The sequence below is a fragment of the Lontra canadensis genome, unplaced genomic scaffold (genome assembly GCF_010015895.1).
Source record: "Lontra canadensis isolate GAN:19392208 unplaced genomic scaffold, GSC_riverotter_1.0 scaffold9, whole genome shotgun sequence".
NCBI classification, from domain to species: domain Eukaryota; kingdom Metazoa; phylum Chordata; class Mammalia; order Carnivora; family Mustelidae; genus Lontra; species Lontra canadensis.
In genome coordinates, this window is record NW_022631003.1 from 27,998,020 (window position 1) to 28,012,191 (window position 14,172).

General features: G+C 36.7%; 1 protein-coding gene across 16 annotated transcripts in view; it reads left to right on the plus strand.

Annotated features, from left to right (window-relative positions):
- The window catches only part of CAPRIN2 (caprin family member 2), a 47,646-nt gene that overhangs the window by 10,538 nt on the left and 22,936 nt on the right, over positions 1–14,172 (plus strand). For all 16 annotated transcript variants that reach the window (XM_032855149.1, XM_032855151.1, XM_032855150.1 and 13 more), the window contains exons 4-7: positions 5,058–5,144; positions 9,876–10,114; positions 11,765–11,847; positions 13,403–13,570. In XM_032855149.1, coding sequence (XP_032711040.1) covers positions 5,058–5,144; positions 9,876–10,114; positions 11,765–11,847; positions 13,403–13,570 — 577 coding nt within the window. The remainder of the gene's footprint in view (positions 1–5,057; positions 5,145–9,875; positions 10,115–11,764; positions 11,848–13,402; positions 13,571–14,172) is intronic.

Genomic DNA, 14,172 nt, shown 5'->3' on the forward strand with positions numbered 1-14,172 from the left:
TAGTTTGGAGAATTGAGGACAGCTTCCTTGAGCAAGAAGTGCTTTAGTTAATACCTAAAAAGTGAATAGGACTTAGCAAATTAAAATGGGAAAGGAGGAAGAGCAGGCTAGGCGGACGTCAGCGTGTGTTGAGGGCCTGAGTAGGAAGAGAATGTTCTTACAAAGAGCCTTTCTAGGAAGCTGGAAAGAAAGGCGATATGGATAGAGTAATGTAGTTAGAGGGGGGAAGCCACATGCACATCTTTGTTCGCCATTTAAAGACTGTGCTTTTTCTTAAGGCTATCAGAAATGATATGGATAGGTTTTAAGCAGAGCAGGACTACAGATTTATAATTAAAGAAAATAACTTTGTAGCATGAGTAATGGTTTAGAGTTGGTAAGTGTGGGTGTAAAGAGACCAGATAAAGGTTGACTATAGTCTGGGTCTGAGGCTATAGGTATCTTGCTGGTACCAAGGCAGCAGCAGAGGGGTTTGAGTAAAGTAGCTGGATTTGAGAGGTAGAATTAACATAGCTTGGTGACAGGATGCAGGAGTAGAGGGAAGAGCCAAGAATGGTTTCCGGGTTTCTGGCTTGAACACTTGGGTGGATGGCAAAAACCATTTGTTGAGCCTGGAAACACTGGGGGAGAAGAACACTGGCCTAGAAACACTGGGAGGCTAGGATAAAGAGCTCAATTTTGGACGGTTGATTTTAATGTGCCTGTGAAACATTAAGGGTTGATGTTTAAGATACAGGTCTGAAGCACAGAGGATTTTTTTTTTTTTAAGATTTTATTTATTTATGACAGAGACACTGTGAGAGAGGGAACTCAAGCAGGGGGAGTGGGAGAGGGAAAAGCAGGCTTCCCGGTGAGCAGGGCTGGATCCCCAGGACCCTGGGCTCATGACCTGAGCCGAAGGCAGACACTTAACAACTGAGCCACCCAGGTGCCCTGGAGCACAGAGTTTAGTCTACAGATTTGTCATCTGTATAGCTGCTAATTAAAACCATGAGGAAAGATGAGACTGTCTTGGGTGGGAATATAGAAAGGAAAAGAGCCTAGGATTATTGATACTTGATGTTTGAATAATAAAAGCTAAAAATATTTCTAGTGAACTTACCTTAGGGGTCAGGCATCATTTTGAGTGATTTATAAATTATGAAATCATTTGAGTTGCCCAACATCTCTCTGATGTAGGTCCTGTTTATTTCATAAATGCTAAAAACAGGTGAGAGAAGGTAATAGAAAAATTACTGGTAAATAGCTGGAGAAATGGGAGAAGAATGGAAGTGTAGTGTTATTAAAAACAGATGTTTGTAAAGCCAGAGGATGCCTTCATCTTGAAGTCTTCTGAGAAGTAAACCAACAAAACGAGAGCTATAAAAGATGAGTGGGGTTTGAAAGGTGGTATTGGCATTGCTGATTTCGGCCAAGACAATTCTGGTAGAATGGTGGAAACAGAGTCCAGGTTGATTAGGGCTGAAGAGGAAATGGACTGTGTAGACATTTTTGAAATTTTTCTGGGACTGGAAGGAGGTGGTTGCCAAAAAGGCACTTTTTATTTTTCTAATTTAAGCTGGGAGACTTGAACTTTTTAAAATGCTGGTTTAAGCATCAGCTGAGAGGGAAAAACTCAAAGATTTTTAAATGGGAATCACCGAGTAAGATTTCTTATGAAAGCATAAGTGAAAAGGATCCAGGGCACAGGTAGAAGGATATCTCCTCCAGTAAACAAGGAAAGGGAGGAAGAAAGGATGGATCCACATTGGATAATGGAAAGTTGAGATAGTTTTATGTGATGCTTCTTTTCTTGAATCAAAGTTAATACCATTTGGGATAAATATTGCGGCGGGGGGTGGGTGCGGGGAGTGTATTCCCTTTTGGTTTTAACATACCTCTGAGGGATGTATACTGATTGTGTTGTCTGTGCATTCTTGGCTCAGTAGTTGAAACGCTTCTTCATTGTTTTTATTATGAAACATGATCCCAACAAAGTGCTGCATGTAGGTTATATTGCACCATAAAGCAGGCATCAGAATCCACCACTCAACTCCAGCAGTACGTTACCAGCACCACTGAGGCTCCTTCCAGTCCTTTATCTTTGCTGTAGCCTGACTCTAAACTCTCTACCACCATTTCCTTGGTTTATTTATTTATTTTTAAAGATTTTATTTATTTATTTGACAGAGAAAGATCACAAGTAGGCAGAGAGAGAGAAGCAGGCTCCCCGCTGAGCAAAGAGCTGGATGCGGGGCTCAATCCCAGGACCCTGAGATCATGACCTGAGTCAAAGGCAGAGGCTTAACCCACTGAACCACCCAGGCACCCCTCCTTGGTTTATTTTAATAGCACTTGTTTGTTGCCCTGAAATCTGTCAGAATTGCTCTCTTCTATCTTTTATTTACTTATTTATTTTTTAAAGAGTTGATTTACTTGACACAGAGACAGCGAGAGAGGGGACACGAGCAGGGGGAGTGGGAGAGGGAGAAGCGGGCTTCCCGCTGAGTAAGGAGCCTGATGTGGGACTCGATCCCAGGACCTTGGGACATGACCTGAGTGGAAGGCAGACGCCTAATGACTGAGCCACCCAGGCACCCTCTTGTATCTTTTAATAAATGTTACCTTATTATATGTTCTGCAGTTTGCCTTTTTCATTCATTAAGTTTAGGATTTTTATATTGATGAAAGTAATTAAATTGCTTTACTCAGTAGTACTTTTGTAAGTAGACCATCTTCTACTTTGAGCAATCTTAACACTTGTTACTGAGACACAAGGGCAAGGTTTTTTCAGGTTATATACCTATCATGGACTGCAGGGTATGCCCGTAGTTAACTTCATAACATAAAAATGCCATATTCTTCCAAAATGATCTTACTAATTTATGCTAATACTGGTAGTATCATAGGAGTTCTTACTGTTCTGTATCTTTGTAAAGATCAGGGCACCTGGGTGATTCATTTGGTTAAGCATCTGCGTTTGGCTTGGGTCATGATCCCAGGGCCCTGGGATGGGGCCCTGGGATGGAGCCCTGGGGTGGGGGGCGGGGGCTCCCTGCTCAGTGGGAAGTCTGCTTCTCCCTCTCCCCTTGTTCCTCCCCTCTGCTCATGCTCCCTCTCTCTGTCAAATAAATAAATAAAATCTTAAAAGATTTAGTATTATCAGACTATGTTAAAACAGGTTTTTGAAGTATCACGTACATAAAATTAACCCATTTTAATTGTGTATGTGAATGATTTCTAGTAAATTTGTAGAGTATGCAACTTCATGACAGTCCAGTTTTCAAACACTTTTGTAACCCTCCAAGTTCCTTTTTGTGTCCTTACATGCTTTCTAACTCTAAGTTTCTTTTCTGGATCTTTCTATAAGATAGTCTTTCCCACATGGTTTCTTTGACTTAGCATTGTTTTTGAGGTTCACCTTTGGTATAGCATGTATCAGTAATTAGTTTCTTCTTATTGCTGACGAGTGTTCCTTTGAATGGTCATACCACATTTTGTTTATCCGTTTACCAGTTGCTGGATATTTGGATTGTTTTTATTTGGGGCCATCAGGAATATGCTGCTATACAAATTTGCATGTAAGTCTTTATGTGGACAAATGTTTTCATTTCTTTGGGTAGATAGCTATAAGTGGAATACTGTATTTATGAAGACTTAAAAATTTTTTTTTAAAAGATTTTATTTATTTATTTGACAGAGACACTGCGAGAGAGGGAACACAAGTAGGGGAGGAGAGGGGGAGAAGGCTTCCTGCTGAGCAGGGAGCCCAATGTGGAACTCAGTCCCAGGACCCTGGGACCATGACCTGAGCCAAAGCCAGACACTTAATGACTGAGCCACCCAGGCGCCCTTAAAATATCTTTTATGTGGCTAGACAATTTCCCTATCTCTTCTGTTTCATATTATTGTTCTTCCATATAGATTTCAGTTAAAGTCCCGTTAAAAAATCTACACTTTTTCTAATTACCAACTTTGTTCACCAGTGAAATCTTTTTTTGTTCATCTATGAGGTCTTAAAAAAACCCTTAAATTTACAATATTTCTGTTACAGTACTTAGTTTTGTCTGTTACAGGTAATTGTTTACAAATCTTTTCTACCATAGTATAAATTTCTTTTTTTTTCCTTGGGAAACTATTTGAGAGGGAGAGTGCCTGCATTTGGCAACGGGTAGAGGAAGAGAATCTTCAAGCAGATTCCCTGCAGAGCATGGAGCCCAACATGGGGCTTAATCCCATGACCCATGAAATCATGACCTGAGCCAAAACTGAGAATTGGATGATCAACTGACTGAGCCACCCAGGCGCCTCCGATTTTTTGAAGTTGCTTATTCATCTGTGTGATCCTCACTAATGCTTCTTGTGTACTGTATTTGAGTAGTGAATCAATATTGACAGGAATTCTGTTGGCTTATTGCTCCTAAGAACAACAGGTCTCTGTGACTTTATACCTTATAGATAGGAACTCAGCTTCAGCTCTGTTGTTATAGCTCAGATTTCTAGTATAAAAATTGGATTTTTAGGGCACCTGGGTAGCTCGGTCAGTTAAGCTTCTGCCTTTGGCTCAGGTTGTGATTCCAGGGTCCTAGGGTCAAGCCCCATGTCAACGATCTCTGCTCAGCAGGGAACCTGTTTCTCCCTGTCCCTCTGCATGTTCCACCTGCTTGTGCTTTCTCTCTCTGTGTCAAATAAATGGATAAAATCTTTTTAAAAATTGAATTTTTATATTTAATTTTTAGATTCTTTATTCGGAGGGGGTGAGGGGCAGAGAGGGAGAGAGAATCTCAAGCAGGGGCTCAGTCTGACAACCCTGAGGCCATGACCTAAGCCAAAACCAAGAGTCAGACACTTAACTGATGGAGCCACATTAGGCACCCCTAAAAACTGAATTTTTAAATTTAACTTTATATAACTTCTATTAAATGCTCTATCTCCTTCCTGCTTTTTGAGTATGTATAGTAAATGGCTAGTTCATAAAGTTTTAAGTCTTCTCTATTATTTTTATAGGAACACTTAGATTCTGACATATTGGTACTTAGAAGTTAACAGAATTGATGTTTTCTTATCCTATTTGGTAGGAAGCTGTAGAAAAATATGAAGAAGTACTACATAACTTAGAATTTGCCAAGGAACTTCAGAAAACCTTTTCTGGACTGAGCCAAGATGTGAGTATGTTTTCTTTGCTTTTTCTGAAACCACTTTATTGATCTTGAGGAAAATATTAGTGTCCATTAATGATGTTCAGTTATCATCCATCTAATTCCTGCTGATATTTTATTGGGATTGACAATAGCTAATGAAGAATTACTGTTTCCAGATTTCTGGAATCTCAAGAAAACACAAATGGTATCTGAATATGAGATACCATGAATAAAGTATTCTCTAAATGTGTATTCACTGTGGTGTTATGGCAGCCATTGAGAAGGGTAATAACAGCTATTTAATGAATACATTTATGAGCAAGATTTTATTTATTTTTTTTAAGCAGTACTTTTTAATTTTTATTCATTTATTTTTTAGAAAGGTAAGAGGGAGAGGGAGGGGCAGAGGAAGAGAGATAATATAAACAGGCTTGAGATCATGACCTGAGCTGAAGTCAGGAGTTAGCCAACTGAGCCACCCAGTCAGTTCTATGGAAGAGATTTTAGAATATAGGTTTATAAATTTATGTAGCATAGGCTTATAAGTTTAGCATTATTTAACATATTAGGAAACACAATTGGTAAACTTTTTCTTGAGACCATGATATTTATTACCAGGAAGATTTGTGATTGTTGTTAGAGTTGAGTCTGGTTTCATAGCTTGTTATATTCTTTGTGTTGGCAGTTGAAATTTTTATCTCTGACGGATTTAGTTAGTAATTAATATGAAGTAATTAATATGAAAACTTAAGCATTCATTAATGAACTATTCTAAGCTGCTTTAGAATTGTATTAAAAGGCCCTTTAGAGATCATGTTTTCACAATTAAGGAAATTCTTTTTTGTAAATTCATTTCTGGGGTGGGGAGCATACTTCCTAAGATAGTACTTCCTCTGAATTCCACAGTTACTTAAATATTTGTAGGCTATTGTATTTATTTTGAGAGAGAGAGACAATACGAGCAGGGAGAGAAATAAGCAGATTCCTGGAAGAGTGCAGAGCTTAATGCAGGGCTGGATCCCAGGACCCTGAGGTCATGACCTGAGCGGAAGTCAGATGCTTAACTGACAGAGCCACCTGGGTGCCCCTGGATATTTTCTTCTTGTGTGGTGAACTAAAATTCTCTTTTTTATCCTCTGGCATCAAAAAACCTCCAAAATAAAAAAAGCTAACATAATAATTTCTAGGCTGAAGACATCTACCATCTCAATCCTTGTAATATCCTTGCTTTCTCTGGAAGTTTGACTTAACTTTCAGAAGGTAGTGTGTAAATGTGAAGTAGCCGGATACAGAGCCATTACGTTCTGTTTTCTGGATAATTCTGTTAATGCAAGTTTAAGTTTGGGGCACATAGGTGGCTCAGTTGAAAAGAGCCTCTGACTTGATCATAGGGTGGTGAGTTCAAGCCCCACATTGGGGGAGGACCCTAGTTTAAAAAAAAGTCTAATGGGCGCCTACATGGCTCACTTGATTAAGTGACTGCCTTTGGCTCAGGTCATGATCCTGGAGTCCTGGGATCCAGTCCCGCATCAGGCTCTCTGTTCAGCAGGGAGTCTGCTTCTCCTTTTGACCCTCCCATTCTCGTGCTCTCTCTCTCGATCTCATTCTCTCTCTCTCAAATAAAATCTTTAAAAAAAAAAAAGATAAAAAAATAAAAAATAAATTTAAAAAAGTCTAAGGTGATACAATGGTGCCAACCATAGTGTATTTTAATTCAGGTTTACTCATTTATCACTTTATTTTAGTACTTTCTGTGAATTCCACAGTTACTTAAATATTTGTAGGCTATTTTAGATACTACTTTTATTTTTATTTTTATTTTTTTAAAGATTTTTATTTATTTATTTGATAGAGATTAGACAGATTGATAGAGAAGCAGGCTCCCCGCTGAGCAGAGAGCCCGATGTGGGACTTGATCCCAGGACCCTGAGACCATGACCTGAGCCAAAGGCAGAGGTTTTAACCCACTGAGCCACTCAGGCGCCCCTAGATACTACTTTTAAATCAAGTTTTTTCTTATACATGTATGATTACCCCTCCCATGTTAGGTTTATTTAGTTTTGACCCACTTCACTATAAGTAAATATTTGATCTCTTTCCTCTGGTTGGATGTTTGGAAGTTTACTTTTGTAATACTTAAAATTTTCTATTACCTCTCTTTACTTGAAGTTATTTGATAATTTTAGTTTTTTATTTAGGTGTTTATTTTTTCAAAGTATGGTGGTTTTTTAAATTTTTAGATTTAAAATTTTTTAAAAACACTTCCCATTTACCAGGTACTTAATGTAAGTTCACTTGATTTTTTTAGCAACCTAGGAAATAGATACATTATAGTGCCATTTTATAGATAAGAAATGTGATGCTTAGAACAAAAGGAAAAAATCATATTGCCAGTTAATGATAGAGTGAGTATAGGGCCCTATTTTTTGCTCCTAAGTACCGTGTTCTTTATATTAGGATATAGTATCTTTCTATATACATGTTCTTCCACTGCTCTTGTCTAGAGGTAGTTACCAGTTCACCATATTATATTGATAACCATTAGGTTATTTTTTTTTTCTCATTTATACTGTGGGTTTACTTTCACTTTAGGTGAGGTGTTAAAGTACATTGGAACATGCCTTAAAGCTGCTTGCCAGTTACCTTCCAGCATAGTAATTTTTGGACTTTCCTTTTACTAGAGTTTTTCTTTTGTCCTATCTCTTTTTAGGGGAGTCAGTTTTGCAGTGTATAACATTTTCTATCCCTTCAAACTAAATTTGGAAGCCTTTCTTTTCTTCCCAGCTGTATCTGTCTTCATGACATGAGCTCTGTCCATTGGTGGAGATTTATCATTCTAAGAGGAATCAGAAGATAAATTTTATTATTCCATATGATATGTTTATAGTGGTTTATTTCATGTCCTCTTCCTTCTTTGCAAATCAGTCCTCAGCTGAAAGAAGAGAAGAAAATGTATCCTGATTTCTTAGTTTCTATAGAAATAAGGAGAAATAGTCTGTTGTCCATAGTTTACTGATTATGGTGTAGGAAACAACATACTTTCTTGGCACTTGATTGATTCAATAAATATTTGAGGTCCTGTCATCTGTCAGGCTCTCTTCTGTGCACTATTGATACATATTGGTAAACAACAGAGATATAGTCCCTGTCATCACAGATCTGAAATGTAATGGAGATACATCTAAATAAAAGGTAACCATTTAATGTAATAGGTACTTTGATAGGGTAAGTTCAGGGTATCCTGAGCCTGTAAAAACATTTACTACAGCCTAGGGAATGGCTAAGAAGAGTTCTGAGGTAATCATAGGATATAAACTTGAAGATGCCCTCTGTGTCAGTTGCTTTTCCTTGTACCATCATGAAATTGTCCCAGAAGAATCCCACTGTCTTGGAGAACTAGAATTGCCACCTCTATTCTCTTTCCTCCTCTCAAGCAGAAATTGGGAATCCTGTAGTTGTGGTAAATGTTATTGGGTTAAGTCCACATTGAGGTCTTGGAAAAAGCGTTTCTGAGCCTTTGCCATCCTGAAAATATCCTAGCCCACATAACCCCAACCAGTCCATTTCTCATTCTCAGAATTTTACCTTCACTTACTGTCTCTTGTCCTTGGTAGTAGCACAAGTTAAATTTATTAAGTGACTTTCATACCCCCTAGAAAGGAATTAATAATGCCATAATGAATCTTTCCCTGGATGTTTCCTCCCATCTTAATCTGTTAGGATTTATGAACATGTCTTCTGTAGAGTTTTAAATATGATGATATATCAAAGTACTTTAATCTGCATATAGGCAAAATGTTCTTTTAGATTTTTGTTTGTTCTCTTAATCTTCATAACTTGGAAAAATATCCAGTATGATGGAAATACTACAATTAGAGGAACAAATGGGGAGAAAAGACTTTCTAGGTTTCTTACTGGAAATAGATGATACTTTTTATTAATTGGTAGTTTATAAATGGGAAGTGACTTCTGGGGCCCATGTGTTATATCAGACTTTAAGGGATTATGGTTCTGAGCTTTAGAGTATAGACTCAGTGCTGCTCAGTCTGCGTACATATTTGATGGAAAATTTATGATCTGCTAACTGACCGTATATGTTTGGTTAGCTAAATAATGAAAAATACAGCTCCATCCAGACTGATGAACTATTATGAAAATACCTCAGTTTAACCTAAAAACTATTTGGTGTGGATGTTTTAGCGTTGAGCTTGTAAGACATTTTATTTCTGTTTGGTTTTCAAGTTTTGGGTGTTTTTAAATTTCTCATTCTAGGAAAATATTTCAACTGAAATGGTCAATCTTCAACAATCTGAAGGTAACTAGCCAAAGCATAAGGAATTGAAAACCAAAGCATTTTCTTAAAATCCTAGGCCTATAAAAGGTTCGATATACATAAATAGGGAAAAGTTAAATTTTGGGATTATTGTGCGTATCAGTGATAAGTACTTTGTTTCTTATCATGGTGGTGTCAGAGGTACTAAATACAACCTGGAGTTTGGAGGTGTTTGGACATTCTCAGCTCTGGTTACCTGAGGCATACCACCTTAATACTCTGTCCCTTCCTCAACTGAAAAGGAAAGGGGTTAAATGAACCTGTCAGTTTCACTGTGTGTATGTGTGTGTGTGTGTGTGTGTGTGTGTGTATGACATTTATCATCTGATCTCAACCCTTTGGAATTAGACTTTTGTGGACTGTGAACTGCTAATATGGGGTGGTAGAGAGTTGTCAACTTTAATGAGCATTTGTTTTAACAGCTACTTAAAGCTCAGAAGAAGGCCCAGAGAAGGGAGCACATGCTAAAGCTTGAGGCTGAGAAGAAAAAACTTCGTACTATACTTCAAGTTCAGTATGTATTACAGAACCTGACACAGGAACATGTACAGAAGGATTTCAAAGGGGGCTTGAATGGTGCAGTGTATTTGCCTTTAAAAGAACTTGACTACCTCATTAAATTTTCAAAACTGACCTGCCCTGAAAGAAATGAAAGTCTGAGGTAAGCTAATGAAAATATTTTCCTAAAAGAAAACATACAATATTTTAGCCTATTTTCAAATTTTTTATATTTATAGTATTTATATATATATATATATGCGTACAGATAATTACATTTGTATTATAGTATATATGTATAGAGAGATCGAAAGAGAGAAATTAAGAAAATATTCATTTCATTTACCCTGGGAAACATTGGCCAGGCCAGACTGTGACAGGGTTGATATTGATAGGCTAGAAGGAAAGTCAGTTTGAATGATCTCACTAACATGCTTTTTCAATTGTAACTTTGATTTAAAAAATGATACAAGTTTGCCTCTGTACAAGTATTAATTATAAGACTGATTATGTGTTATACTTAAAGTTTTTTTTTTTTTTTTTTTGTAATTATCTCGGCTCTTGTATTACCTGAGAGTCTGCCTTCTTACTACTGCTGTACTTAAGTGGAGGTAAATGGAATTTAACTTGGCCAGTATCATTAAACTTTCAAAGTGAGAATTATTTGGTGGTTGTCTTATGCTGTGAATAAAAAAAAAATTTGTTGCTGTGAGCAACAAATCTGATAATTTAAGAGACAAAGTCAGCAAATTGAGGCTACCCAATTTTTCCTTCTATAGTTATCCATTTGCTGTTTTTGGTTTGATGGAGGAAATCAGCTAATGAATAGATCTCTGTGCTTCTGCTTTGTTAGATACAGGTCCTTTCCGTGTCGTGTCTCTTGGCCATGCGAAAGCACAGTCAGATTTCAGTTGTTTTTGGAAATCAGTCCTGTATCGGGGGAAAAAAACTCAATAAAACTTAATTTTAACCTATATATAGCCATATATATATATTTTTATTTCCATTCTGATCGTCTAGTCTATCATCTTTATTTGGTTGTTTTCTTCTCTTCACTTTAATGGATTTAGGGAGTGTGGCTTACTTTAATATGTGTAAGTGAAATATAATTTGGAAAATAAACTGCTGTCTTTTTTTTTTTTTTTTTTTAAGATTTTATTTACTTATTTGACAGAGACCACAAGTATGGAGAGGGGGAAGCAGGCTCCCTGCTGAGCAGAGAGCCTGATGCAGGGCTCTATCCTAGGACCCTGAGATCATGACCGGAGCCCAAAACAGAGGCTTTAACCCACTGAGCCACCAAGGCACCCCTAAACTGCTGTCTTTAAAGTCAAATGTAGCTCTTAGTATTGCCATTCCACTGTTCTTTCATCTAGGATGTATGGTTGATAATTAATGACACTGCACTGACAGCCTTAAACTCTGCTTTGTCTATTCCTTAATAGTTCTATTTGGTAAAATATTTTGTTTTAAGGGAAAATGTTTACATCTGAAATCCCTCACTGGGTATTTAGTCATCTTCTATAAAATTTAAACTTTTTCATTTTGAGAGAGTAAAAAGACAAAATTAACATTGAATATCTTGACTGTTGATGAGCTATACTGTATAAATTGTATTGCTCCATATATATGTATGTATATATGGTGTCTTTATTTTTTTTTTAAGATTTTATTTGACAGATATGTATATGTATATACATATATATACATATATACATATATATACACATATATACATACATACATATATATATATGTATGTATGTTTGTATCTTTAAAGCTACTTTGTGCTTCTGCTGTTTTTCCTTGTCAGTGTTGAAGACCAGATGGAGCAGTCATCCTTGTACTTTTGGGACCTTTTGGAAGGTAGTGAGAAAGCAGTGGTAGGAACGACATGTGAGTTTTCTCTTCTCTGGACTTATGCAGTAAATACTAGACTTTGTTTCGAAGTTTAGGGCTGTTTTGTTGTTTGTTTTGATATTGAGGGCTGAAACTGTCAATCCATTAGAATTTACATGTCAGACAATACTTCCTTCATTTGGAGAATGATCTCTGTTTAGTTCTCTTAAAAGCAGCTATTGTGTAATTACACTCACTAGAATGGAATCTAAGTAGAGCTTTGAAGTGGCAAGTCACTATGATTTGGGAACAAGAGCTAAGGACTCATACTGGCTTAACCATTTTGGGGTTCAGTTCTCTGCATGGTAGTACCTTTTCTATTTAGGAATCTTAAATCCACACATTGTTAATGGTAAGGCTTATCTACCAGATCTAAGAAAATATGAATGGTATGGGTACATGGTATATTGAAACATTGTTGTCTATCGATCTGGAAATGATCTAGAGAGAGAGTCCTTTTGACTTCCGAATAGACTTTGGCCAAATGACCAAGTACAAATAGACATGAAGTACATAGGTTGGTTTGTTTGTTTGTTTTTTTAAAGATTTTATTTATTTGACAGACAGAGAGAGAGGGAACACAAGCAGGGAGAGTGGGGAGGGAGAAACTGGCTTCCTGCTGTGCAGAGAGCCCTATGCTAGGCTCCATTCCAGCTGGGATCATGACCTGAGCTGAGTCAAGTCCTTCCAAGTTTAAATCATAGAAGTTTTTTTCTTGGTTACAATGCAAAATGATATGAATAACTTTGGGGGACATAGTTTGGTGGTTTCTTATAAAATGCTTACTATGTGACCAAGCAATTACACTCCTAGTACCCAAGAGAATTGTAAACGTACATTCACATAAGTACTTGTACATGAATGTTCGTATCAGCTTTATTAATGATAGGGCCAGACTGAATACAGCCTAGATGTACATCAGTTGATAATTGATAAACAAAATGTGGTATGTCCATACAGTAGAATGTGCTCAGTAATAAAGGAATGAAATGTTGATACATGCAACAACATGGATGTGAATCTCCATAATTATGCTGAGTGAAAGAAGCCAGACCAAAAAATGAGTACATAGTGTATGATTCCATTTATATGGAATTCTAGAAAGGATATAACTAGAATGATAGCAGGTCTGTGGTTCCCCAGGGTGTGGGTGGAGGGGATTGATATAAAAGGGGCATGAGGGAACTTTTGAATTGATGAAAATGTTTTATATCCTGGTTCTGGTGGGAGTAACGTTCTATGTTGTATCTGTTAAAACTGTACACTTAAAATGACTGAACCCATTTCAAATGGTGGAAATGGAGGCCCAGAGAAACTTAAGTGACTTGCTGAACTTTGAAATTCTGATCTTTAAAATTTATTTTGGTTCAGCATAAAACAAAGATGTACTGCGTATTTACTCTTCATGGTACTGACCAGTTCTTTGAATTCCCCCAATGTAGGATATTATGGCATACTGTAACTAGGATAAAATTATATTAGGATTTCTGTCCAAATAATTTTCATGAACTGTTAGGTTATGTGATAACTAAGTCTTAATCCTCTTTCTTAGACAAACACATGAAAGATCTGCTGTCTAAATTGCTGAACTCAGGCTATTTTGAGAGTATCCCAGTCCCAAAAAATGCTAAGGAAAAAGAAGTATCATTGGAGGAAGAAATGCTAATAAAATCAGAGAAGAAAAAACAGTTATTGAAAACTGAATCTGTCAAAGAGTCAGGTTTGTTGTGATCTCAGAAATTCTTTAAAGTGGTTGCATTTTTAATACTTAACACAAAATGAGTCAAATCATTGTGAAAAGATTGCCTTATTTTGATTTGTCAATTTCTATATGCATGGAAATACCTACTTACAGCAGGATAAACTTAGGTTTAGAATATGTCTGTAGGCTTTATTATCATATTTACAGATTGAACCTTAGCAGAAACATAAGGTTATTCTTTGTTATAAGAGAATATACTGTTCAAATGAGGCCTTTATGGAATTTGAATGGACTTTTTTATTAAACTGTTAGTAAGATAATTCAATTTAAAATTGTGTAAAATGCTCATAGTAGAATCCAGAATGGTAGTAGAATGAGAACAGAAATAAAGTTAACATATTTGGAAAAATAGTGCCAAAGTCAGTAAAGGGGATAAACTTTTCAAAATTCCACTTTTCTGGGGGGAAGAGATACTTTGAATCAGTGTCACTTTTGTTCTTGTTTGTTGGGACTCAATTTATTTAGAAAATTCCAATTCTGTGTAGGTAGTCCAGGGCAGGTTTCCAGTAGCCTCTACTAGCATGGTTCACGTTATTTCTCATGTTTATTTTCTCTTAGTT